The sequence below is a fragment of the Hypanus sabinus genome, chromosome 24 (assembly GCF_030144855.1).
Source record: "Hypanus sabinus isolate sHypSab1 chromosome 24, sHypSab1.hap1, whole genome shotgun sequence".
NCBI classification, from domain to species: domain Eukaryota; kingdom Metazoa; phylum Chordata; class Chondrichthyes; order Myliobatiformes; family Dasyatidae; genus Hypanus; species Hypanus sabinus.
In genome coordinates this window covers 11,948,420-11,976,129 of record NC_082729.1, presented here as the reverse complement: position 1 = coordinate 11,976,129, position 27,710 = coordinate 11,948,420, and the positions used below count along the sequence as shown (strand labels likewise).

The following is a 27,710-nucleotide window of genomic DNA, read 5'->3' as shown; positions in this document are numbered from 1 at the left end:
GCTCTTGGGCAGCTCCTTCTAGGTCACTGACTTTCTTCTGCGTCCCTGCAGTTCTCGTACTGCTCCAATCACAGCAATAATCTCCCAACGGAGATGACTGGAGTAATCTATCCAGACAGAAATGTTCCCTTGAATTTTTTTTAAACAGCTGCGTGGACCAAACATTGCTCTGAGCAGGAACATCTTATGCGGTCTGAAAACTGCCTGGCATTTTAATTTTTAAAAATATAATATGCATACTATGAATATTTAGAATGGAAATTGAAAAATCACACACTTTTGATTTTATTTATTAATTGAAGGTTATAACCTTTTGGTTGTTATAGCCAGGGGTGGTACTGGCAATAAGCTCTCATGACCTATTAAATGATGGTGTGCATCTCAATTCGCCTCTGACAACCAAGACCAGCTCCTGGTCTTCATGTGTGGCTTAGCTACTAAGCCCAGCGGAACTGTTTCTGCTAACAGAAAAAGGGGTAAAGGGTGGGCTGCCGATGCCTTAAAACCAGTCGCTTCGGACAGATGGGGCTTGTCACCCATGGTTGGCAGCTCATCCAGGAGAAGGAAAACTCTGATCTCAAACCTCCGCTGCCTTGCGGCTACACCCACTCATGGGAAAGGCTTTGGGAGTAAATGCAAAGGAACGATGCAGAGGTGGAGTCCCCGAGACACTCCTACATTGAGTTCAACGCTGACTGGCAACTCCTGTGACGCTCCTGGTACCAAACTCTATTGGTCTCCGCCGTTCCTTTGGATTCATCAGATGCACCAAGAGGGGGAGCTGGCTACGTGGGCAACAGCTTGCTCTCCGTATTGTGCTGCCCAGGCTTGTATATCAAAGAGAGCTAAGATGTAACATCCATGGTCAACTCTAACCAACGCCTCATTGAAATACAGTACAACATCGACAACCTTTCTCATTTTGGAAACTTTTGCTCATCTGATTTATTACAAATCTATTGTCAATAAACCCCGTCCAGATTAATTTCACATCCTGATGAGAGCTACGTCTTAATCCTCTTAGTTCATCCAAATGTTCAATTTCTAGTCCGTTTCTGGATTTACACTTGATTAAATTCATGAGACTGAATCCACGTTCACAGTCAGCACCAGAAGCTTGAACTGTTCCAACGATATCAGCAAGAATTGACAAATCTTCAAATTCTTTGCTTCTAGGCAATATACCAGTGAGCATCTTAACTGAACCAGTCTTAACTTTCTCAGAAGCGACAAATTTGAAATCACAGTATTGCAGCAATACTTTTGAGGCAACATCTTTTTTGTAGTTTGTAATAGCTGAGTACTTTTTGTCAGTTGTACATTCTCTTATCCAAATATAAAATGTGCTTGCGTTTGCTATAGCAACAGGGTCAAGAGTGTGGCATCCTTTTAACTCACCTTCAGGAAGTCTATTGTCCACGTGATCACACACATGTTGAATGAATTGAGTGATTTAAAATTATATAAATGAAAATTCCAACTGAGTGGCAATGGAGACTATGTGAACATAGAATATAGAATAGTACAGCACAGTACAGGCCCTTCGGCCCACAATGTTGTGATGACACTTAAACCCTGCCTCCCATAATAGAACATAGAATAGAATGTGCGTGAGAGCATTTCAGTTACTATACGGCTGTGCACCCGTGCGTTTTAGAGGGAACAGTGCTGGACAGCATCTCCTTAAGAAGCAAAGTTTAGCCTCTTCCTCACAAAGTGACTTCAGTTGTTGAGGAGCCCATAACAACGACATTAATCTTCATTCATACAGCTTCTTAGAGGTAGCAAAAAGTCGCCAGAATGTTAGCAAATTGAACTCAGCCACTAAGGAGCTATCAAGGCATTGGTCACAACTGGATTTGTGTAAGTGAATTAAATGAGGAAGGAGAGGAACGTTGAAAGTGTCCTATCTAGATGCGTCATGGTTTGATATGCTCTGCTTCTGACCGCAAGAAACTGCGGGGGCCTGTGGACGCAGCTCAGTACGTAACGGAAACTACCCATGGACTCTGTCTGTTCTGCTCATTGTCTCAGTGGAGAAACCAACATGATCAAAGATCTCACCCACCCCAGACCTTCTCTCTTCTCCCCCTCCCATCGTGCTGAACATACACAACTCTGTAAATGAGTACCAGCAGCCTGAAAGGCTGACCTGTCGTGTAATGGCAGCCGCAGTGGACTTTGAGGCGAGTGGTCTCCGGTTCGAATCCGGTTGGCTCCTTGCATCCGTGCTGGGTTGGGTGGCCTCGTAAAAAACAGATAAATGCTAAGGAAGTGGCAAAGATTTTTCCCCAGTGCTCCACAAGGTGTGGAGAGGAACAACAAACCAGACCGAAGGACAATTTTTATCCTGCTTTTGTAAGACTATTGAATGGTACCCTGTAATGATAAAGATGGACTCCTGACCGCAATCTACCACTTTGTGGCCTAGCATTTACTGTCTACCAGCACTGCACTTTCTCTGTAATGGCAACACTTTACTCTACACTAGTACTACCCTCAAGAGTGTCAGGGTGGAGGTACACCTCTACCAAAGGAGGTGTAAGGTGCTCTTTCCCTCTGCTAGCCTGCAGCTCACCCTTGGGCGAGGTGGAGCACCTGCTTAGCCCCCTCCCCCTCCTCACCCCGAACAGGGTCACGTGAAGCCATGGGAGCAGGTGGTGGGTGGTCATATGAGCAGGCGGTGCAGATCACACGTCCTCCCGCTGACACCAGGCAGACAATCTCTGAAGAGTATTGATAATGGCTGGGGTCACCCGTCTTGTAAAGACACTGCCCAGAAGGCGGCAACTGCAAACCACTTCTGTGAAAAGATTTGTAGAAAAATGTAAAAACACACACACACACACACACACAAACAGAAATGAATACACGCACACATTTAGACACCAGCATATACATACAAGCACATGAACACACTCACACACACACACGCACACAGACACACTCACACGTACAATATACACACAAGCACATGTGCACAAACACACACACACAGACACCCATACAAACACGCATATATGCATGCACACTGCACACATACACACATACAAGAACATACACACACACGCACACAGACATACACATTCACATGTACAATATACACACACATAAACACATGTGCACAAACACACACATACAGACACCCATACAAACACACATATATGCATGCACACTGCACACATACACACATACAAGAACATACACACACACTCACTCTCACACAAACACTCACACACGCTCACTCTCACACACACACATCACGTGTTTTGCACACACAAGCACACAAGCATACTGCACAGACACATAATCTGAAATCTCAGGACCATCTGGAGGGAGAGTGAAGGGAATGCTAACCTTCAGCAAGCTGTGAAACTTGGGCCTGCGGTGAACGAAAAGCTTCCTTTGGGCCACTTGAACAGCTCCATATGCTCCAGTCAACATTCTCCCCTTCATCGCTCCATTAGGACAATAAATCACGTGATCATTCTGCTATTAGTGTCTGGGGGAAGTTTGCACTGTGTGAATTAGCCAGCAGACTCTGAAAGTAACTATGCCGGCCTGGGAATTAGTCAGCTATAAAAAGAACTAAGATGTTCCTTCCCACAGTCCTGTATTCAGTCATCATCAGAGCTTGTCACACCGGACAGCCAGCCACTCTAGTGTTTGGCTGATGTTAAGCAGGTCAGCTAAATCAGGTGAGAATGGGCAGTTGTGCAGAATGTGTTCAATGTTCAGCACCCTCCTGTACTCAGCAAACCAAAGAGATTAGAACGAGCCAGGCATTAGTCCTTGAGCTCTGCTGATTACATCGATGTGGGAAGCAGGGTGGGGTTGTAAATTACTTTGAAGCTCACAAAGACTGTGAGAATCAGTAGAAGATCTTGAAGATAGCCATGCTGTGGAGATGATGGCATATATATATGGCAACAGGGTGTTGATACGTCTCTACCAAAGGAGATGTAAGGCACTCCTTCCCTCCGCTGGCCTGCAGGTCACCCTTGGTCAAGGAGGAACACTTGCCTGGCCCCAAGATCGGGGTGGAGGGACTACGACAGTGTTAGAGGTCCTGCCTTTTGCAAGAGTAGGGCAGCACAGCAGTCAGCACAACCGTTGCCTATTTAATATTTCAGTAATATCTTATAAATATGTTGCTGATTAAGCTTTCCTGTTCGTTTAAAGTAACTAATTACGGGTCATATGCAAAAATACGGTAATTGCATGCGTCAACACCTTGCTTAAAAGTAGGTTGCAAGTTAGACCCGCATTTCATACCCGTGTCTTCATTTGAATTAGTTTAATGTTTTGAAATTGGAAAACATAACAACAGCAGTTTACAGTATGGCCCGACCCAGGTTCAATTCCTACCGCTGCCCATAAGGAGTTTGTACGTTCTCCCCGTGACTGTGTGGGTTTTCTCCGGGTGCTCCGGTTTTCTCCCACAGTCCAAAGATGTACCATTCGGTAGGTTAGCTGGTCATTGTAAACTGTCCCGTGATTAGGCTAGGGTTAAATCGGGGGAATGCTCGATGGCGTAACCCGAAGAGCCTTTTCCGTGTAAATAAATAAATAAAACCAAACTGAGTACCTCCCTAAGATGAATGTAAAGGACACCACAGTGACTTTTTTTTGTGTCTTGGCCAATATTTATTTCTCAAGCAATGTAACTTGAAAGAAATAAACTGGCATATTTGGTCATTATGTGGCTGCTCTTTCTGGGATCTTGCGGTACGCAAACGAGCTTCTATTTTGGGTTCTTGCTGTACACCGTCTGGCTTGTTTGCTTCCTACATTTTGGCAAGAGGGCTTCATTTCTTGTCCGCTCGGATGGTTTTTCATTTGAGCAAGTGTGACTGAGCCAAACTGGAATCTGAAAGCTCAGAGCAAACCAAAAACCTTGGCCACGCGAATACTTGGGGGAAAAAAAAGGAGGTGGAGGGTGTTATGTTAGTAAAGTCATTCTTTTCCCCCCTTATGTTTTTACTATTATGGCTAAAATAAAGCATCAGGAGATGAGCTGGCAACCAATACATTTCACAGAAGGAGATTCAAGAGCCTGCAGGTCCTGGGAATGTGGTTCGATGCAGAGAAAACTGCGGAGTCCCTGAAATGTTGACTGCCCCTTTCCCTCTCTGATGCGCCGAGCTCCCCCAACGTGTTGTGTGTGATAGTTTACACAGGGTGGCCTTGCTGCAAACTTTTAACTTGTAAGAGCTGAATGAGATGTGACATGTGAACAAAGTCACCAGAGAGAGGGAGACTGAAGCTTGCGGATATAGAGGCGTTTATTCAACAAAAACAAGCAACAGACATCATATTTGAGAAATATGTGGAAGAAGAGTGTCCCAATATTGACCCAATATTACAGGACAGTTTTATATGCTGAAGATCAAAGTAAACAGCAGGACAATTCTACAGTTACAATGTATCTACAATGCTTCCTTTGAGTTAAATACAGTTTTCACACACCTTCTTTTTCACACCCACACTCCAGACACCCAAAATGAATGTTAATCCCCACTGACTCTGAGCCATGTTCATGCCTATACAGGGACCTGAGGTGGAAGTCGTGTTCCCTTGTTTGTGATTCACCCCAATCTGCAGCTCCAGGGAGCCCACTGTCCCAAGCTGCATTCTAAAATTTAATCTACCATCCACGTTCAAATCTGAGGAATGGCTGCTGTTGAAATTAGTATTTGCCAAATTCCCAAACCCTAAAAACAGGCAGTCGTTTCTTCACGTCCTCCCTTACAAATTCCTAGCCCGTACTTGGGCACTTCTGGACTTGGGTCCGAATGTTTTATTGAACTTTTTTTAAAAAAGTGATTTGGTGTCAGTAAAAATGGTAGCACCTCTTCTTCATCATCATCACTATGTGACGTGGGCGATCATGGTCTTCCATTCCATGACTAGGATTGGTCTTCGGATTTTTTTTTCTACAGAAGTGGTTTGCCGTTGCTCTCTTCTGGGCCGTGTCTTTACAAGGCAGATGACCCCAGCCATTGTCAATACCCTTCAGAGATTGTCTGCCTGGAGTCAGTGGTCACATAACCAGGACTTGTGATATGCACCGGCTGCTCATACAGTGGCATGCAAAAGTTTGGGCACTCCTGTCAAAATTTCTGTTACTGTGAATAGTTAAGTGAGTAGAAGATGAACTGATCTCCAAAAGCCATAAGGTTAAAGATGAAACATTCTTTTCAACATTTTAAGTGAGATTAGTGTATTAGTTTAGTTTTGTACATTTTGGAGTGAAAAAAAGGAAAGGAGTACCATGCAAAGGTTTGGGCACCCCAAGAGATTTGAGCTCCCAGATAACTTTTACCAAGGTCTTAGACCTTAATTAGCTTATTAGGGCTATGGCTTGTTCACAGTCATAGTTAGGAAAGGCCAGGTGATGCAATTTCAAAGCTTTATAAATACCCTGACTCCTCAAACCTTGTCCCAACAATCAGCAGCTATGGGTTCCTCTAAGCAGCTGCCTAGCACTTTGAAAATTAAAATAAATGATGCCCACATAGCAGGAGAAGGCTATAAGAAGATAGCAAAGTATTTTCAGGTAGCCTTTTCCTCAGTTTGTAATGTAATTAAGAAATGGCAGTTAACAGGAACGGTGGAGGTCAAGTTGAGGTCTGGAAGACCAAGAAAACTTTCCGAGAGAACTGATCATAGGATTGCAAGAAAGGCAAATCAAAACCCCTGTTTGACTGCAAAAGACCTTCAGGAAGATTTAGCAGACTCTGGAGTGGTGGTACACTGTTCTACTGTGCAGGGACACCTGCACAAATATGACCTTCATGGAAGAGTCATCAGAAGAAAACCTTTCCTGCGTCCTCACCACAAAATTCAGTGTCAGAAGTTTGCAAGTGAACATTTGCATTTTGGAAACAAGTCCTGTGGACTGATGAAGTTAAAATAGAACTTTTTGGCTGCAATGAGCAAAGAGAGTTTGGAGAAAAAAGGGTGCAGAATTTCATGAAAAGAACACCTCTCCAACTGTTAAGCATGGGGGTGGATCGATCATGCTTTGGGCTTGTGTTGCAGCCAGTGGCATGGGGAACATTTTGCTGGTAGAGGGAAGAATGAATTCAATTAAATACCAGCAAATTCTGGAAGCAAACATCACACCCTCTGTAAAAAAGCTGAAGATGAAAAGAGGATGGCTTCTACAACAGGATAATGATCCTAAACACACCTCAAAATCCACAATGGACTACCTCAAGAGGTGCAAGCTGAAGGTTTTTCCATGACTCTCACAGTCCCCCGACCTAAACATCATCGAAAATCTGTGGATACACCTAAAAAAGAGCAGTGCATGCAAGATGGCCCAACAATCTCACAGAACTAGAAGCCTTTTGCAAGGAAGAATGGGTGAAAAATCCCCCAAAGAAGAATTGAAAGACTCATAGCTGGCTACAGAAAGCGTTTACAAGCTGTGATACTTGCCAAAGGGGGTGTTACTAAGTACTGACCGTGCAGGGTGCCCAAACTTTTGCTTCGGGCCCTTTTCCTTTTTTGTTATTTTGAAACTTTAAAAGATGAAAATAAAAAAGTAATCTTGCTCAAAATATTAAAGGAAGGTGTCATCTTTAACTTCATGTCTTTTGGAAATCAGGTCAGTTTTTACTCGCTTAGCTCTTCACAGTAACAGAAATTTTGACCGGGGGTGCCCAAACTTTTGCATGCCACTGTACATCCATCCAACTACTACTCCTATGGCTTCATGTGACCCTGATCGGGGGCTAAACAGGTGCCACACCTTGCCCAAGGGTGACCTGCAGGCTCGTGGAGGGAAGGAGCACCTTACACCTCCTTTGGCGAAGACATATCTCCACTCCTCTGCCCACACTTCATTACTTTGATTTAATTCGTGTACTAAGTTATCACTATACAACGTGGAGTGTTTAAAAAAAAAACATCTCAATATTTTGCATTTGTTAAGAAAATCTCCTCTTGTCTGCAGGGAGACTGGGGGGGGGGGAACTCTGCCTCAGACATGGAACGAAGCTTCCCGACGCACCAACTTCCTGTCCGCCCGGACTGATTTAAGTGTGGCGCAGCCGGCACCAAGACCCAAATTAGTGTTTGAGGGACAATCAATAAAATTAAGAGTTAGAGCGAGAAAGGGAGAAAAGCCGCTTCAGAAACCAGGGGGGATATCCAGGGCCGTCTGCATAGAAGCCGGCCCCTTGATTTTCAGGAGCCGTGCGCGGAGTTAATTCATTCAGCAGAGAAGTAGTGGACGAGATTGCCCGGGACCATGTTCGAGGCCGTGTCAGAATTAACCACCGAGAACCAAATCTTTTACTCGGTGTTGCTCTTCTCCTGGGCCGTGTACCTCTGGGAGGCCTACCTGGCCCAGCGGCAGGTGAGTGAGGGCCAGGCCCGGGCCCCCAGTGAGGGCGGAGAGGGCTGTTTGGGCTGTGACCGCGCCTTTTTATTTAGAACTGTACAGCACGTGAGCAGGCCATTCGGCCCACATCGTGGTACCAAGCCGGCTAAAAAGTAAATCAAAAAAACCCAAATACTAATTCCTCTTACTTACACCATGTCAAGATCCCTCCATCTTCTTTACATCCATGTGCCTATCCAAACGTCTCTTAAAAGCCTCTAATGTATTTGCCTCTGCCACCATAACATGTAGTGCATTCTAGGCATCTATCACTCTCTAAGTAAAAACTTACCCTTCACATCTCTCTCCCCTACCCCTTCACCTTCAACACATGCCCTCTGGTATTTAAGGAAACCCCCATCTTTGCGACAGTTTATCAGGCATTTGGAGATAAAGCAACAGTGTTTAAACTATGAATTAACAATTCCACCCACTATCACAAGCACCCTGCAGATTTTGGATGAGTGAAAGAGGGACCTTTGCAATCTTTATCCATTGGAGCTAAAGGTAGACATTGAATTTAACTGAAGCATATGTTGGTTATTTTGTATTTTAAAGTTAGGATAAAGTAATATAGTCTTACTAGTTCTCACAGTGGCCTAGGGTCACTTGTGAGTTTTGAAGTCTCTTTAAGAATATGGTTCATTTTAATGTGCAATGTTCAAAGTAAAATTTAAAGTAAATTTATTATCAAAGTATGTATATGTCACCATATAGTAGCCTGAGATTCACTTTCTTGCCAGCATTCACAGTGGGTACAACGAAACACAATAGAATCAGCGAGAAACTACACACAAGGATGGACAAACGACCAATGTGCAAAAGACAAAACTGTGCACATACCAAAAAAAAAGTTGGGAACATGAGTTGTAGAGAGAGACAGTCCATAGGTTGTGGAATCAGTTCAGAGTTGAGGTGAGTGAAGTTATCCATGCTGGTTCAGACTCCTGATGGGTGTAGGGGAATAACTGTTCCTGAACCTGGTGGTGTGGGACCTATGGCTGCTTTTAGCTGCTTCTCGATGGCAGCAGTGAGCATGGCCTGGACGGTGAGCATCTGATGATGGGTGCTGCTTTCCTGCGTTTGCTTATGATGCAATTATATTGATTCCTTTGTCTAACGTTGTTTTGCAAATTAGAGCAGTTATATTGGGTGTTAAAGTGTTAGACTGATGATGTAACATCTGGAACAGATCCTCTGGAGGAATAAGTGGAATCTCTGGAAAAATGAGATTTGGAATGGTGGGAGATTGCTTTGACTAACTGGGATGATGTGCAATCTGACATGGGATACTAACTCGTTGAGGTCGAAAGCACTTGGGTCATTTCACAACTGCCATAACTGTGTCGGGCAGTTATGTTTTATCAGAGATCCAGTGGAGAAAGCCATCTATATTTCGGACCATTTCCTCCATTCCAGTTTTCTCGGTTTCCGAAGACTTTCTCCCTGGGATGATGACTTGTGAAGATCATAATACATAGAGCAGAATTGGACCACTTGGCCCATCAAGTCTGATCTGCCATTCCAACATGGCTGATTTATTAACTGTCAACCCCTCCTGCCTTCTCCCCATAATCTTTGATGCCCTGCCTAATCAAGAACCTATCAACCTCCGCTTTAAATGTATTCAATAACAAGACCTCCACAACCATCTGTAGCAATAAATTCCATGGATTCACTACTCTCTGGCTAAAGAAGGTCCTCTTCATCTCTGTTCTAAATGGATGACCCTCTATTCTGAAGCTAAACTCCCCCCACCATAGGAAATGTTATTTCCACATCCACTAGGCCATTTCAATATTTGATAGGTTTCAGTGAGATTTCCTCACATTCTTCTAAACTACAGCAAGTACAGGCCCCCAGCCATCAAGCATTCGTCATGCGTTAACCTTTCATTCCCAGAATCATTCTCACAAACCTCCCCTGGACCCTCACCAATGCCAGCACATCTTTTCTCAAATAAATTGCTCACCATGTTCTGAGTGAAGTCTGACCAATGCTTTATAAAGACTCAGCATTATAGTCTTGTTCTTGTATTCTAGTTCTCTCGAAATGAATGTTAACGTTGCATTTGCCTTCCTTACCACTGACTGTTATCCTTTTTGGAATCCTGTACAAGGACTCGCAAGTCCATTTGCACCTCAGATTTCTTAAGTTTCTTCCTGTTTAGAAAATGATCTTCTTCCTTCTTCCAAAGGGTATGACCACGCCACTTTCAACTGCCACTTCTTTGCCCATTCTTCCGATCTGTCTGTCCTTCTGCAGACTCCCTGATTCCTTACTGATACCTGACCCTCCACTCCTTTGTATTGGACACAAAGCCATCAATTCCATCATCCAAATCATTGACATATAGCATGAAAAGAAGCGGTCCCAATACTGAATTCTGTGGAGCACCACTTGTCACTGGCAGCCAACCAGAATAAGCCCCCTCTATTCCCAATCTTACCTCCTGTCAGTCAGCCAATCTTCTATCCATGCTAGTATCTTTCCTGTAATACCATGGGTTCTTATCATGTTAAGCAGCCTCATGTGTAGCTCCTTGACAAAGACCTTCTGAAAATCCAAGTAAACAACTTCTACTGACTCTCCTTTGTCTATCCTGCCTGTTATTTCCTCAAAGAATTCCAGCACATTTGTCAAGCAAGATTTCCCCTTGAGGAAACAGTGCTGACTATGGCCTATTTTATCATGTACCTCCAAGTACCCTGAAAACTTGTATTTAATAATGGACTCCAACACCTTCTCAATCACTGAAGTCACTCTAACCAGCCTGTAATTTCCTTTCTTTTGCTTCCCTCCCTTCTTAAAGATTTGAGTGACATTTGCAATTTTCCAGTACCCTGGAACCATTCCAAGATCTAGTGATTCTTGAAAGTCGAATACCAATACCTCCATAATTTCTTTAGCGTCCTCTTTCAGAGCACTGGGGTGTAGTCCATCTAGTTAAGATGACATCTACCTTCAGGCCTTCTAGTTTCCCAAACACCACCTGCTTAATAATAGAATTAAACACACTTTTGCCCCCTGACACTTGAATTTTTGGCATACTACTAGTGTCTTCCATTGTGAAGACTGATGCAATATACTTAAGGTCCTCCACCTTTTCTTTGTCCCTAATTATTACCTCTTCAGTGTAATTTTCCAGTGGTCCAATATTTACTCTCACCTCTTACTCTTTATGTACCTTAAAAAAATTAGTATCCTCTTGTATATTACAGGTTAGCTTGGCTTCCTATCTCATCTTTTCTCTCCTTATGTTTTTTTTAGTTGCTTTCTGTTGGTTTTTAAAAGCTTCCAATCTTCTAATTTCCCACTAATTTTTGGGGTATTATATGCCCTCTCTTTCCCTTTTGTGCTGTATTTGACTTCCCTTGTTAGCTATGGTTGCCTCCTGTCTTCAGAATACTACTACTTTCAGAGGTATCTATCCTGCCCCTTCTGAATTGCCTCAAGAAACTACACCCTTTGCTGTTTTGCTGTCATCCCTGCCCGGGCAGCTCCTCTCCCATGCCTCTGTAATTCTGTTTTCTCTACTGATACATCTGATTTTATCTCCTCCCCCTCAAATTGCACAGTGAAGTCTATCAAATTATGATCACTGCCTCCTAAGAGTTCCTGTATCTTAAGTTCACTAATCAAATCTGGTTCATTAGATAACATCCTGTCCAGAATAGCTGATCCCTTAGCGAGCTATAGCACAAGCTGCTCTAAAAAGCTATCTTGTAGACAGACTACCAACTCTCTCTCTTGGGATCCAGCACCAGTCTGATTTTTCCAGTCTACCTGCATATTGAAATATCATCAATGATTTTTGCAACATTGCCCTTTTTACATGCCTTTTCTATCTCCAGCTGTAATTTACATCCCGCACCCTGGCTACTGTTCGGAAGTTTCTATATAACGTTCATTTACCTTGCGGTTTCTTAACTCTACCCACAAGGATTCCACATCTTTCAGTCCTTTGTCAACTCTCTAAGGAGTTGATTTCACTTTTTTTTTTAACCACAGAGCTACCTCACCTCGCCCACCTGCCTACCTGCCTGCCCTTTTGATTTCAATATGTATCCTTGGATGCTAAGCTCTTAGCTATGATCTTCGTTCAGCCACTGCTTGGAGACGCCCACAACGTCATACCTGTCGATCTCTAACTACATTACATGACCGTCTACCTTCTTCCGTTCGCTGCATGCATTCAAATATAACACCATCAGTGGTGTAATCATCACCCTGTTTGATTTTTTTAACCCCCATCTTGCACTTAAACTCATCCCACAGGCTGCAATTTTGCCCCATCATCTGTCCTTTCTCGCCATCTCACTACACACTGCATCTAGTTGTATATCAACTGCCCCTCCTCGGCTCTATTACCCTGGTTCCCATCCCTGCCCCCGCCAAATTAGTTTAAACCCTCCCCAACAACTCTAGCAAACCTGCCAGCAAGAATATTGGTCTCCTTCGGGATCGGGTATAACCCGACCTTCTTGCACAGGACACACCTTTCCCAGAAGAGATTCCAATGATGTGGAAATCTGAAACCCTGCTTCCTGCACCAGTTCCTCAGTCACTCATTCATCTGTACTATCATCCTGATCTCGCATGTGGTACTGGGAGTAATCTTACCTTGCAGATCCAGCTCTTCGGCCTCTTTGATAACTCCCTATACTCTCTGCATAGGACCTCATCCCCTTTTTAATCTACATTGTCAATGTACACCACAGCCTCTGGCTGCTCACCCTCCTGTTTGAGCATATTCTGCATCCGCTTTGAAACGTTCGTGACCTTAGCACGAGTCATTGCACAATTGAAAGTTTTTGGGAATTGAGAAAGCTGGGGTAGAGGGGAATTGGCTAGAAATGTCAGTGGCTTTGTAGATGCTGCAAAGCACGATTTAAACCCTGAAATATCAGCAGGTCTATGGAGAGGGATAAGGGAGTCGTCATACCTGGTATGGGTTGAATTGACAGATCTCAGTTGACATGCAGTGTTACAGGAACGATAATGGCACGTGAGGGGAAAGCTATCTTCTGAAGATCCAGCCCATTTCAGCTGCTAAGGAACATGCTGTAACAATTTCTCCTTGGTCTGTTCTGTGTCCAACTTTCCCTAAGACAGCTGATTTGGGCCATTCAGCCCATTCAATTATGGCTGATTTATTTTCCCCTCAACCCCATTTTCCTGCCTTCACCACATAACCTTTGACGCTCTTACTCACTATGAATCTTACCAACCTCAGCTTTAACTTCCCAATGACTTGGCTACCATAGCTGCCTGTGGCAATGAATTCCTCAGATTCACCACAAAATTCCTCCTTGCTGTTCAAGAGGAAATGAACTTAGTCTCCTCCCATCACCAGCATCAATCTTCACTGCATGCTAAGTCCAAGTCCATGTTATTCAGGTACAGAGAAGCTTTACTTTGGAACATTACATAAGCATAAGTGGCCAGGGAGGGGATTAGGGCTAGAGGACTTTCCTCACACTAATATGCTTTCCCAATGTTTAGCGCAAGACGTATAGACACACCACGCTGGTCCCTGAGGAACTGGGGATGATCATGGACTCCGAAACATTTGAGAAATCTCGTCTCTACCAGCTGGATAAAAGTAACTTTGGATTCTGGTCTGGGCTTTACTCAGAAATCGAGGGAACGGTGAGTAGTGCTTAAAACCATTTCAGCTGACTGTATGTAGAAATTTACTGATTGACCAATAAGATTCTTCCCTCCCCCACCCACCTGCCCTCTCACCTGGCTTCAGCTGTCACCTGCCAGCTTATACTCCTTTCCCCCACCCTCACTTTATTTTGGCACCTTCTGCCTTCCATTCCAGTCCTAATAAAGGGTCCCGCACCAAAATATTGACTGTTTATTCCCCTCCAAAGGTGGTGCCGGACCTTCTGAGTTCCTCCAACACTTTGTGTTGTTCTAGACTCCCAGCATCTGCAGAATTTCTGTGTGTTGGAAGTTGTTTTTCAAAGCCCAGTTACTTTCATTCACTCTGTCCCCACTCTATAAATAGCCATTAAGATCTTGTTGCTGTCACTCTGATGATGACAGAGGAAGTTTTCAAAATTCTGAGATTTCCGTGATTATTAGTGTGGACTGTAGTTTATTATGGACTCCTTCAGTTTTCTGTGTTTTCTCTCTTGTTGCCATTTTCAGGGTGGGTGATATGTTTTTGGGTGAGGGAATTGGGGTTTGGTGTTTTCTGTATGGGCAATTTGTTAGTTTTTTGTGTGAGAGGGGAGAGGTTGGGAGATTGGATGTTATGCTGCTGTTTGCTTTTTTTTGTGTGGGATGGGCTTTGGGGTTAGGGGTTTGATGATCTAGCTGCCGTTTTCCAGGTGGGCAATCTCTTAGTTTTTGTGCAAGGGAGGGGTTGGGGGAGTTTGGAGTTTGCAAGGTTTTTTTTCGTGTGGGGGCACGAAACATTAGGGACATTTAATTGACTCTTAGCATATGGATGGCTACACAGGAAGGAAATGTAAAATTGACTTTGGAGTAGGTTAAAAGGTAGGCACAACATTGTGGGCCAAAGGCCCTGTATTGTGCTGTACTATTCTATGTTCCAGAACATGTGAAAGATCTTTGTGCTTGTAACCATTGTCCACGTGCCTCAAGTCTGGGCGGAGTACCTGGTGTAAAATTACCATCATAAGATATAGGATCAGAATTGGGCTATTTGGCCCATCAAGTCTACTCTGCCATCTCATCGTGGCTGATCCATTTTCTCCCCAGCCTCAATCTCCTGTCTTCTCCTGTATACCTTCATACCCTGACCAATCAAGAATCCATCAATCTCTGTCTTAAATATATGTAAAGACATGGCCTCCACAGCTGCTGGTAGCAAAAAATTCCACAGATTCACCACTCTCTGGCTAAAGAAATTCCTCCTCATCTCCGTACTAAAAGGATGCCTGTATATTCTGAGGCTCTGTCCTCTGGTCCTGGACTCTCCCACCACAGGAAATAACCTCTCCACATCCACTCTATGAAGGCCTTTCAACATTCAATAGGTTTCAATGAGGTCACCCTTCATTCTTCTGAATTCCAGTGAGTAGAGACCCAGAGCCATTGAACACTCTTCATATAATAAACTACTCAATCCTGAATCATTTTTGTGAATATATTTATAGGTTCTGGTTTTAACTCTGCTGCTCTCTTTACAGCTTATCCTGCTGTTGGGCGGAATTCCCCTTCTCTGGAAAGTGTCGGGAAACATCATGGGGCATTTTGGGCTGGGACCCGAGTATGAGGTAAGTGCTGTCTGACAGATCGACAGTTTGCAATGCTGAGTGATAAATCAAGCTCCAAACATGAATTAAATTGAATATGTTGTGTGCCTGGTTTGTCACAAGTTGAATACTGATTTCAATTTCTAAACTGAACATTGTTATTTGCCATAACATGTTTTTTTTTAAGGTGTATACTTAGTAGCCACTTTATTAGGTATGGGAGTGGAACCCTGTGTGGTCTGCTGCTGCTGCTGTAGCCTATCCGCTTCAAGGTTTGATGTGTTGTGCATTCAGAGATGCTCTTCTGCAGCACCACTGTTGTAATGCGTTGTTATTTGAGTTACTGTCTCCTTTCCGTCAACTTGAACCGGTCTGGCTATTCCCCTCTGATCCCTCTCATTAACAAAGCATCTCGTCCACAGAACTGCTGCTCACTGGATGTTTTATTTTGGTTTCTCACACCATTCCCTGTAAACTCAAGAGATTGTTGAGTGTGAAAATCCCAGGAGATAGGCAGTTTCTAAGATGCTCAAATCATCCCGTCTGGCACCAATGATCAAAGTCACTTAGAAACGTAGAAAATCTGCAGCACAATACAGGCCCCTTGGCCAACAAAACTTTGCTGAACATGTCCTTAGAATTTACCTAGGGTTACCCATAGCCCTCTCTTTTTCTGAGCTCCACCTACTTGTCCAGGAGTCTCTTAAAAGACCCTATCATATCCGCCTCCACCACTCTTGCCGGCAGCCCATTCCACGCACATTTAGATCACTTCTTTTTTGCCCCTTTCTGATGCTTGGTCTGAACCTCTTGACCATGTCTGCATGCTTCTCTGCCTTGAGTTGCTGCCACATAATTGGCTGATTAGATATTTGCATTTTTGAGCAGGTGTTCTTAATAAAGTGGCCACTGAGTGTAACATCAAGGTTCCTAACTGATTAAACAGGTTTGTTTTCAAACATTTTGTGTGTCCCTATCTCAAATGGATAGTTTAAGAGTTGCAACAGCGCTTTAGTTTAGTGTATGGCCTTTGAGTTAGAGACATCAACAGGTGCGGAGCAGATTTAGGTTCGCCTTAGTGCTGGGCTTTATTCAAAATAAACCCTTTGTGCTGTTGCTGTACAGGTGTTCTCTCTCTAAGATCTTTATGTGCCTGCTTTCTGACAACCGTTTACTTGTGCAGCTGCTGTGCATTGTATTATTGGGCTGGAGCTTACAGAAAAGTGAAGGCATTAACAATACGCTACTCAAATCAAATTCAGCGCAGTGTGAATCTACAGAACCTAATGCCCGACCTCCGCCTAGCTACTGTTTGCTTTGTACAGGTGGCAAGATTGGTTTTCATCTCTTTTCCTTTTGGTCTTTTTTTCAGTCCCTTACTTTTAAGAACTTGCTGGTTTTTAATATTCTAGTTGCAGAAAGTTAAGAATCTGGTTGCATTATTTATAAAAGTTACTTATGCTTTATGTTAAATCTATTAACATCTGAGTTAGAAAATGAGATTTATCACATTCCCACTTGTAATAAGTATTTAGACATCTTGGGCAATGATCATTTTTACTATTCATTTGTCCTTGGTCTCCTTAACCTCCAATCTTTAGTTGCTTTAAAGGAGTTGACTGCCTTTCTGGTGCATCAAAGTTCACCAAGCGAGTTATCAAAGTATGTACATGTCACCGTGTACAACCCTGAGATTTGTTTTCTTGTGGGCATATTCAGTAAATCCAAGAACCATAACAGAATCAGTGAAAGACTGCACCCAACAGAACGGACAAACAACCAATGTGCAAAAGACAACAAGCTTTGCAAATACAAAATGAAAAAAAATATTAATAATAAACAGGCAATAAATATCGAGAACATGAGATGAAGAGTCCTGAAAAGTGAGTCCATTAGGTTGTGGGAAGAATTCAATGTTGGGCAAGTGAAGTTATCTCCACTGGTTCAAGAGCCTGATGGTTGAGGGGTAATAACTTTTCCTGAACCTGCTGATGAGTCCTGGGGCTCCTGTACCACCTTCCTCGTGGTGGCAGTGAGAAGAGAACGTGTCTTGGGTAGGTTCCTGACGAAGGATGCTGCTTTACTGTGACAGCGCTCCATGTAGATCTGCTCAATGATGGGGCAGGGTTTACCGTGATGGACTTGGCCATATCCATTACATTTAGTAGGATTTTTTGTTCCAGGGCATTGGTGTTTCCATACCAGGCTGTGATGCAACCAGTCAATATACTTAACTACACTTCTGTAGAATTTTGTCAAATCATTAGATGTCATGCTGAATATTTGCAAACTTCTAAGGAAGTAGAAGTCCTGCCATGCTTTCTTCACAATTACACTTGCGTGCTGAGCCAGGATAGGTCCTCTGAGATAGTAACACCGAGGAATTTAAAGTTGCTGACCCTCTCCACCACTGATGCCCCAATGAGGCCTGGCTCAAGGACTTTGGTTTCCTCCTGAAGCCAATAATCTGCTGCTTGGTCTTGCTGACATTGAGTGAGAGGCGGTTGTTGTGAGACCACCAGTCAGATTTTCAATCTCCCTCGTCCTATATGGCAGCAGGGTGGAGATAACGTCTTTGTCAAAGGAGGTGTAAGGCGCTCCTTCCCTCTGCTAGCCTGCATGTCACCCTTGGGCAAGGCGTGGCATCCACTTACTCCCCGGTCAGGGTCACGTGAAGCCATGGGAGCAGGTGGTGGATGATCGTATGAGCTGCTGGTGCAGATCACAACTCCAGGTTATGTGACTGCTGACAATAGGGAATCCCTGAAGAGAAAATTCAACAATCTGGGGTGCGAAAGGACTTGGGAGTCCTCGTGCAGGATTCCCTAAAGGTTGATTTGCAAGCTGAGTCGGTGGTGTGGAAGGTAAATGCAATGGTGGCATTCATTTTTGAGATGACTAGAATATAAAAGCAAGGATGTAATGTTGAGGCTTTATATAAACCCTCACTCGGAGTATTGTGAGCAGTTTTGGGCCCCTTATCTAAGGGGGGGGGGAGGAGAATATGCAGGCATTGGAGAGAGTCCAAACAAGGTTTATAAGAATGATTCTGGGATTGACAGGCTTATCATTATGAGGAGCATTTGATGCTTTGGGCCTCTACTCCCTGGAATTTAGAAGAATGAGTGGGAATCTCATTTATACCTATCAAATATTGAAAGGCCTTGATGGAGTGGATGTGGAGAGGTTGTTTCCTGTGGTGGGGGAGTTGAGCATCAGAGGACACAGTCTCAGAATAGAAGGACGTCCCAATTAAAATGGAGAGAAGGAATTTCTTTAGTGAGAGTGGTGATTCTGTGGAATTCTTTGCCACAGGCGACTGTCGAGGCCAAGTCGTTGGCTATATTTAAGGCTGAGGTTGATAGATTATTTATGAGCCAGAGCATGAAGGGTTATGGGGAGAAGGCAGGAGATTGTGGCTGGGATCAGCCATGATGAAATGGTAAAGCAGACTTGATGGGTCAAATTCTGCTCCTTTTTCTTGTGGTCTTATAACTATGACTAAATGTGAGGGGAAAGATTTAAAAAGGATCTTGGGAGCACCCTTTTCCATACAGAGGGTGGTGAGCATATGGAATGAGCTGTCAGTAGAAGTAGTAGAGGCAGATACAGTTATCACACTTAAGACATTTGGACAGGGGAGATTTAGATGATATGGGCCAAATGCTGGCAAATCAATTTAACTCAATATGGCAATTTGAGATGGGCCAAAGAGCCTGTCTTCTGTGCTATTTCAATATATTGTATAATAGTATAGAAAGTCGCTTTTACCAGTGAGAGGTCTCCATTTCTTTCTCCTTACTCGACCATTGCATTTAAAAAAAATACTTCAATTAAGTATTTCAATTGATTTCTTTATACTTGCAGCGTATTCAGTGACTAGTTTTTTTTTCTCCCAAAGTTATGCATAGATGATTAAGGGCTTACTTAAAATTGTTTTTTTTTAAAGTAACCAAGTTCTGAAGAACGTTGGCAAAACTGTGGGAAAAGTAATATTGAATTTTATTAATTGTGGTTATTTGCAAAAGTTAATCAGCATATTCAGTTTGTGGGTGCAGTAAGCAGAAATGTTAGAAAACTGGTTGAGTTGCTTGATGTACACTTTGATAATAGAATTTACTTTAAACTTTGTTTTTTGAAAAATAAAGTTGGAGTCATTCCATTAAATAATGCCTGTGGCATGTTTTTCCTCAGTGACTTTTATTTTTTCTATCCAGTGCACAATTCTTGATGTCCTTGGTTTGAGTTGTGGGTCATGCTGCCGAAACAAGTAAGTTTAAGGTCTGGGGTTGTGTGAGGAAGCAGCCTTGATCTGACCCAGAGAGAGAGGTTAAGAATCCCAAGAGGTAAAAGGCAGTGGCTGTGGATATAGCTGGAGCAGTGCTGGAACTTGTGGATTCTGTAGTTTCCATATCACACTTACGGAATCATAGAGCACTATGGCACAGAAACAGGCCCTTTGGCCCATCTAGTTCATGCTAAACTGTTCTGCCTAGTTTTTATTTTCTGCATCTTGTAGATTGTAGAACGTTTCTTACCTGAAGTACTTCCATCTCTTGAGGATCATTGCAATAGCAACTTGTTTGTCTTGTGCAATGAAAAAAACCTGTTTCTTTTCTTGCTGTTAACAGATAAGCCAATCTTTGACCTTCTTATTTCTGGCAACCTTGTTCAGTGCAACCACAGGACTTCCCTGGAGCATCTACAACACCTTCGTCATTGAGGAAAAACATGGTTTCAACCAACAGGTCTGTCCTGAATATGTTTGGATTGTAGTGCCGTAAACATTTATGAAATATTTAATATGAACTGTTATTATGGAGTGGACAAACTTTCTAACCTTTTGTATGGGGTCTAAGTAATTACCTTAAAATATTTAATAATAAATCATATATTAGGTTGAATTTTTGTTTATCAACATTTTCTTCGGACGTGATGTGTTGGTCACTTCTGCAAGAATTCTCTACAAGGAATTCTTCAAGTTCATAGCTCCTTGAAAGTGGGTACATCGGTCGATAGGATGGCTCAGAAGGCTTGCCTTTGTTCGTTGAAGCGTTGAGTTCAGAAGTCAGGAGGTTACGTTGCAACTTTATAAAACTCTGGTTCGGCCACATCTAGAGAACTACATACAGTTCCGGTCACCCCACTGTAGGAAGGATGTTGAGGCTTTGGAGAGGGTTCGGATGAGGTTCATCAGAATGCTGCCCGGTTTAGAGGGCATGAGAGGCTGGATAAACTTACTTTGTTTTCTTTGGAGTGGGGGAGGCTGAGGGGAGATCTGATGGAGGTTTATAAGATTGAGAGGCATAGGTAGAATAGATTGGGAGTATCTGATTCCCAGCATAGCAAAGTCTAATACCAGAGGACATGCTCTGAAGGAGAGGGGGGATAGCTTCAAAGAGGAGGTGAGGGGTAAATTTTTACTTGGAGTGGTGGATGCCTGGTATTGTGGTAGAAACAAATATATCAGAGGCTTTTAAGAGATGTTTAGCTAGACATGGATATAAGGAAGACGGAGGGATTGGTTTTTGGGTTTTTTAATTTACATTTTAGCTGGTTCAGCACAACTTTGTTACAGCCTATTCCTGTGCTGTACTGTTCTGTGTCCTAAACCAGTGTGATCATTTGGTGGTAGGGTACATGTTATAGTTCCCAGGGTTTAAACCAGCAAACCTAGGCACAGTGTAATACTTATTTCACACATTCTCTCATTAACTGCCTCACCTTCAGTAAGTGAAAGAACATACTCTCAGACCACAGCTTAGATTGTAACCTACAGGAAAATTAATTGAAGAGCAAACCAGTTAATGAGTAGTTATTAATGTGTATTATACACTTATTCCAAACTTCAGTAGCTAGCTACAACAGACTGAACACTGGACATGACTTACCTGGGATGTAGCAATCATTTGTTCTCTGCTTATCATTACATATGTGTTTTCTGATTACAAACGTCGTCTGGCAGTTCCACACTACTCCAGTTTCTGTATTGTTATCCCCAGGAACTTAATGCCCAGCCGTGAAGAAGGGTCTCATCTTGAAAGGTTGAATATCTATTCATTTCCATAGATGCTGCCTGACCTGCTGAGTTCCTCCAGTATTTTGTGTGCGTGTGTTGCTTTGGATTTCCAGCAGCTACCAATTTTCTTAAGTCTATTAGTTCTGAATAATTTTGAAGATTTCCTTGAAGGTCGAATATCAATGCTGTTTTAGGTAGTTAGTTGATCAGATTCAGCCCATCTTTTATTCAAGTCAGCTGCCAAAGAAATGAATAGCCCCAGAGAAAGCTTGTAATTGAATAGGATGGCTTCACTTCTCCCTGGAAGACTGATTTCTTTAAAAGACCTGAGTTAGAGAAGCAATTGGATATTGATTAATCCTTGTTGTCAAGGCAATAGTTGCTTATCAGTGCATTTGCCATGTTTGGCTGTAATTGGAGAAGCAGCAATTTTTAACCCTGGCTTTGTTGTGGGGAGTAACAAATCTAATAACACACCAGTAACAAAGGTTCCTTATTTATTGTGGAATATCCCCGATAATTCACAAGTGGATTGTCAAGCAAATTTGACTGTAAAGCCACCTAAGCAGTTTTGTAGAGCTGACAGACGTGTCATGGCAAAGAAGTATTTCCAAGGCATTTCTTAAAGAACACAAGAAACTGCATCTAGGTAAACAGATGTAGAGCAGGGGTTCCCAACCTGGGGTCCATGGACCCCTTGATTAACAGTAGGGGTCCATGGCATAAAAAAAAGTATGGCACCCCAATGCAGAGGGAGGGATTTATGGTACTGGGATGAAGGGTTTATTGCACCACAGAATGCATTGTCATTAACGTAAGAACTGTAATGCATACCAAATGCTGGGGGAGCTCAGCAGGTCAGGCAGCATCTATGGAAATGAATAAACAGTTGACGTTTCAGGCTAAGGTCAAGGGTCCACAATGACAACTTTTTATTCTTTTCCATAGAAAAGCATTTTGTGTCTGTTAATTCTGCTGTTGCTTAGCATGAAATGCAGCAGATTTTATGTTGTACTTAAATAATTTAATTTATTTTCAATTGAGATACAGAACTCGCCAATCCCCCAATTTAATCCTAGCCTGAGCAGGGAACAATTCATAATGACCAATTAACCTACTGACCGGTATGTCTTTGGACTGTGGGAGGAAACACGTGTCATTGGGAGAATGTGCTAACTCCTGATGGGCAGCAGCGGGAAATAAACCCGCATCGCTGGTACCGTAAAGCGTTGTGCTGTCTTTTACAAAAGATATGTGAAAGGTATTTATTCCCATCCCTGATTGCCTTTGAGGAAGTAGTACCGAGCTGCTGCCCTGCAGTATTATTGGCTGGGGCATTTCAGGATTTGGACCCTGGTGCAAAGAAGCAATGATACATTTCCAAGTTGGGGCGACTGTGGGCTTGAGAGGAATCCACAAGCTGTGGTTGGTTTGAATGATTTTTGTGTGAGTTTATTGAGGTCCAGGTTCATTGTTTCACCAATGGACTGGGACTGGTCAATCTGGCAAAAGTCAGGGCTGTTTAGAGCCTTTCAGATACAATGTTTACTACATGAAGGCACTTTGAGCAAATTACTATTGTTCTGTATAATGGAGAAATGGACCAATCTGTCTGGCATTTTGACAGCTCCTGACTATAATGATAGAAAGCAACTCTCAATTCAAATACTGTAACTTATGACTAAACAATTAACTTTAAGCTTTGTTCCAGCTGCAGTGATTCTCCCCCCCCCCCCCCAGGATAAGTTTAAAAAAAATGCTTGGCCTGATTACCATTCATCAAAAGATGAGTTGAACTATTTGTACCCCTAAATGCTGGAATAAATGGCAGGTGACCCTATTATAACTGTGACCAAAGTCACCAGAGAGATGCCACTGGTAGGTATAAAAGTCGTGTGTCTTTATTTGGGGCACCCACAAGCTGGCAGTCTTTAGAGTCAAGAAAGAGAGAGAAAAATAGACATCACTGACCCAACATTACAGCACACTTTCACGTTAGAGAAGAAATATAACAGACCAATTTCTGTAGTCACAATGCCCTCATACCACTTTTAATTTTTAAAAATACTGTGGTCTTCCCACCCAAAGTGAGTGTTAGTTACTGTGGTCTCTGAGTTGTATTTGTGCTTTGGGGTGTTGATTGCATTCATGCATATGCAGACATCTCCGGTCAATTGGGTATCTTCTGTTCCAAGCTGCATTTTCGATGTAACTTAAACAACAACCTGTATTCAGATCTGAAGGTTGGTTGCTGTTGAGATTAATATTTGCTATATACCCTAACTTCAGAATACACCCTAACAACCCCAGCCATAAAGTTCACAAAAGTGATTTTGGGATTGAAAGAGTTGTTCTATGAGAAATGTTTAATGGCTCTGGGCTTCTACTCACTGGAATTCAGTGATGTCATTGAAGCCTATCGAATGTTGAGAGCCCTCAGTAGAGTGGATGTGGAGAGGATGTTTCCTATGGTGGGGGAGTCTAAGACCACAGGACACAGCCTCCGAATAGAGAGGCATCCATTGAGAATGGAGATGAGGAGGAATTCCTTTAGCCAGAGAGTGGTAAATCCAAGGACACTTGGATAGGGAGTTGTAAGACTTTGGCGCAGTGATAGTGAAGGTCTGGTGATATATCTGCATGTCAGGATTGTAGCATCGGAGCATCAGCCCAAGTGTTCTATCTTTGTCACTGTGTGCTGTTGATTATATCAGAGTGAAATTTCAATCCTTAATTTCAGAAATAGAACCCCACAGGTTTTAAGGAAGTGAATTTCTACTTTTGTATTTTAAGTAGTCAAAGAAATCTGCAGCAGAGAATGAAGACCCTCGACCCATCCAGTCCATGCTGAACCATTTAAACAGCCTCGTCTCAATAACCTGCACCCGGGCCATAGCCCTTCATACCCCTCCCATCCATGTACCTTCCAAACTTCCTTTAAACGTGGAAATCGAACTCGCATCTACCACTTGCACGGGCAGATCCACACTCACCACCCTCTGAGTGAAGAGGTTCCCCTTAAACATTTCCCTTTCACCCTTAACCCATGACCTCTGGTTGTAGTCCCTGCCAACCTCAGTGGGGAAAAGGTCTGCTTGCATTTATCCTATCTATACTCCTGTAATTTTGTATAGCTCTTTCAAAACTCTCATCAATCTTCTACATTCCAGAGAATAAAGCTGTAAGCTATTCAATCTTGTAGCTCGTCTCCTCAAATTCTGCTAACATTCTTGTAAATTTTCTCTGTATTCTTTCAACTTTATTTACCTCTTTCCTGTAGGTAGCCACCCAAAACTGCACAGAATACTCCAAATTAGGCCTCTCCAACATTTTGCACAACTTCAACATGACATCCCAACTTCTGTGCTCAGTACTTTGATCTATGACGGCCAACGTGCCTGAAGCTTTCTTTACGATCCTATCTACTGCGACACCACTTTCACTGTTGCTGCAGAAATCTTAAACACGCAGCTTCCGAAATCATGGTGTCAATTTGCTCGACTCACAAAATCCTGAAGAAGCTCACTGGGCCGGGAGGCATCTATGAAGGGAAGTGGACAGTTAATATTTGAGGTTGAGACCCTTCAGGATTCAATATGTTCAGATCTGCTGGAACGAAGATTTGCTTTTATGGTTGTTCAGTGTTCTGGATGCCTGGGCTGGGTTGTAACCTGTTGTCTTTAATTTCTGCAGACTTTGGGGTTCTTTTTTAAAGATGCCTTGAAGAAATTTGCAGTAACTCAATGCATTTTGCTGCCTGTGACCTCGCTGCTCTTGTATATTATTAAAATCGGTGGAGATTATTTTTTCATCTATGCTTGGCTCTTCACTTTAATTGTTTCTCTGGTGAGTACCCAGTAATGCTTATTCTTATTTCTGCTTGAAAACATCCAGCTTCCTTTCTAAGCTTTCCTGAGGATTTAAATGATGGAATATAATTCAATGGGGAAAAGAAAAATCTTGCCATCTTTATTCAAGTGGCAGCTTGTGTAAATCTGTACAATATTTATCCAGCTGCTGGACATAAATCTGGCTCAGTCTTAAACTGGTTTACATCTCCAGCTGCATCTACTAAAGTACAGTTGGTGGGATTCCTTTTCTCCCTTCTTGTATTTGTGTCGAATCTGATCATGACCTAGTAACACTTCTAAAGTGCTCGTGTCCAATAAATTTCAAAATGCTTTTGTCCAGGACACCTTCAAGGATTGATGCCTCAAAAAGGTGGCATCACCAAGGACATGTCCTGTTCACATTGCTACCATCAGGAGGGAGGTACAAAAGCCTGAAGGCATGCACTCAATGATTCAGCAACAGCTTCTTCCCCTCTGCCTTCTGATTTCTGAATGGACATTGAACCTATGAACACTACCTCACTACTTTTTTAATTTTTACGCTACTATTTAATATATACTGTATACTTCAATTCACACTTTTTCTCTTTTGTGTTTTACATTATTCTGCTGCCGCAAAGACGACAAATTTCAAAATACATGCCAATGATACTAATCCTGATTCTGATTATAATGTAGACAAATGTAGCACATTAGCAATACATGGCATGGTTTAGGAAACTAAGATTTATTTTGTTAATTTTAAAAGGAGGAAGCAATAACTTGGTTGATTTAGTTTAGGTTAAATGGAAAATGCTGCTGTTAGCTTGTGCTTCAAACCCTAAAATCCCCAGAGATAGTTTGTTCATCCATTCTGAATATTTCCCCTCTATCACCTAGTTGCATTTCATTTTCATTTGGCCAAATATCCAAGAAACAGCTGCATTTCAAGCTCTAATATTAATTCCTTTGCTGTTTTCTTGAAGATTTGAATAAACTTTTTAAGATCAAATGCTGTAGCGATGTTGGCTTGTAGTGTGAACTTATTGAGGTTGAAATTAAAATGTTATTCCATTGAGACAGCAATATTCTGGGGAATGGGTTATTAATAAGTCGATCTGCAGAAGCTGTATTAAAGAGTATTAATGGTTGTAAATACTTTTGGGTAGACAAATGTAATAATTAAAATTAATTGTGAAGCATTTGTCATAATTCTTTGTTTTCTCCCCCCCCCCCCCCCCCACACCTTTTCAGGTGTTGGTAACTATCTACGCTGATTATATTGCACCACTGTTTGATAAATTTACTCCGCTTCCCGAGGGAGAGTTGAAGTTGAACATTGAAGAGATGGCCAGGGGTATCAGTTTTCCTCTAACTAAGGTTTATGTTGTCGAGGGTAAGTACATCAGGGAATCTCTTTGATTTTTTTAAATATCCAGCTGACTTTTAAATGCTTTGTGTTGCTTCTGAAAGTAGTTCCTTGGTTAAAGAAAATTTACTTTTCCACTGTGTGCAATAACTGTGTTATTGATTACCTGACTGGCAGACCACAGTATGTACGCTTGCAACACTGTGTGTCAGACAGAGTGGTCAGCAGCACTGGGGCTCCACAGGGGACTGTCCTGTCTCCCTTTCTCTTCACCATCTACACCTTGGACTTCAACTATTGCACAGAGTCTTGCCATCTTCAGAAGTTTTCTGATGACTCTGCCATAGTTGGATGCATCAGCAAGGGAGATGAGGCTGAGTACAGGGCTACGGTGGGAAACTTTGTCACGTGGTGCGGATAGGGGAATCAAGGGATATGGGGTCAAGGCAGGGACTGGGTATTGATAGTGAATGATCAGCCATGATCTCAGAATGGCAGTGCAGACTCGAGGGGCCGAATGGTCTACTTCTGCACCTATTGTCTATTGTCTATAATGTGAAAAAAACTAAGGAGCTGGTGGTGGACCTGAGGAGGGCTAAGGCACCGGTAACCATCCAAGGGGTCAGTGTGGACATGATGGTGGATTACAGATACCTGGGGATACGAATGGACAATAAACTGGACTGGTCAAAGAACACTGAGGCTGTCTACAAGAAGGGTCAGAGCTGTCTCTATTTCCTGAGGAGACTGAGACCCTTTAACATCTGCCGGATGATACTGAAGATGTTCTACGAGTCTGTGGTGGCCAGTGCTATCATGTTTGTTGTTGTGTGCTGGGGCAGCAGGCTGAGGGTAGCAGACACCA

At 42.7% G+C, this 27,710-nt stretch overlaps 1 protein-coding gene across 2 annotated transcripts in view; it reads left to right on the top strand.

The window, feature by feature from the left end:
- zmpste24 (zinc metallopeptidase, STE24 homolog) overlaps positions 1 to 27,710 on the top strand; it is a 60,383-nt gene that overhangs the window by 14,220 nt on the left and 18,453 nt on the right. Inside the window, exons 1-6 of one of the 2 annotated variants that reach the window (XM_059949269.1) lie at positions 8,038 to 8,368; positions 13,898 to 14,044; positions 15,562 to 15,648; positions 20,259 to 20,375; positions 25,340 to 25,492; positions 26,731 to 26,872. In XM_059949269.1, coding sequence (XP_059805252.1) covers positions 8,261 to 8,368; positions 13,898 to 14,044; positions 15,562 to 15,648; positions 20,259 to 20,375; positions 25,340 to 25,492; positions 26,731 to 26,872 — 754 coding nt within the window. In that variant the 5' untranslated portion in view covers positions 8,038 to 8,260. Of the gene's footprint in view, positions 1 to 8,037; positions 8,369 to 13,897; positions 14,045 to 15,561; positions 15,649 to 20,258; positions 20,376 to 25,339; positions 25,493 to 26,730; positions 26,873 to 27,710 lie in introns of those variants that run through there. The other variant, XM_059949270.1, reaches the window with a different exon arrangement.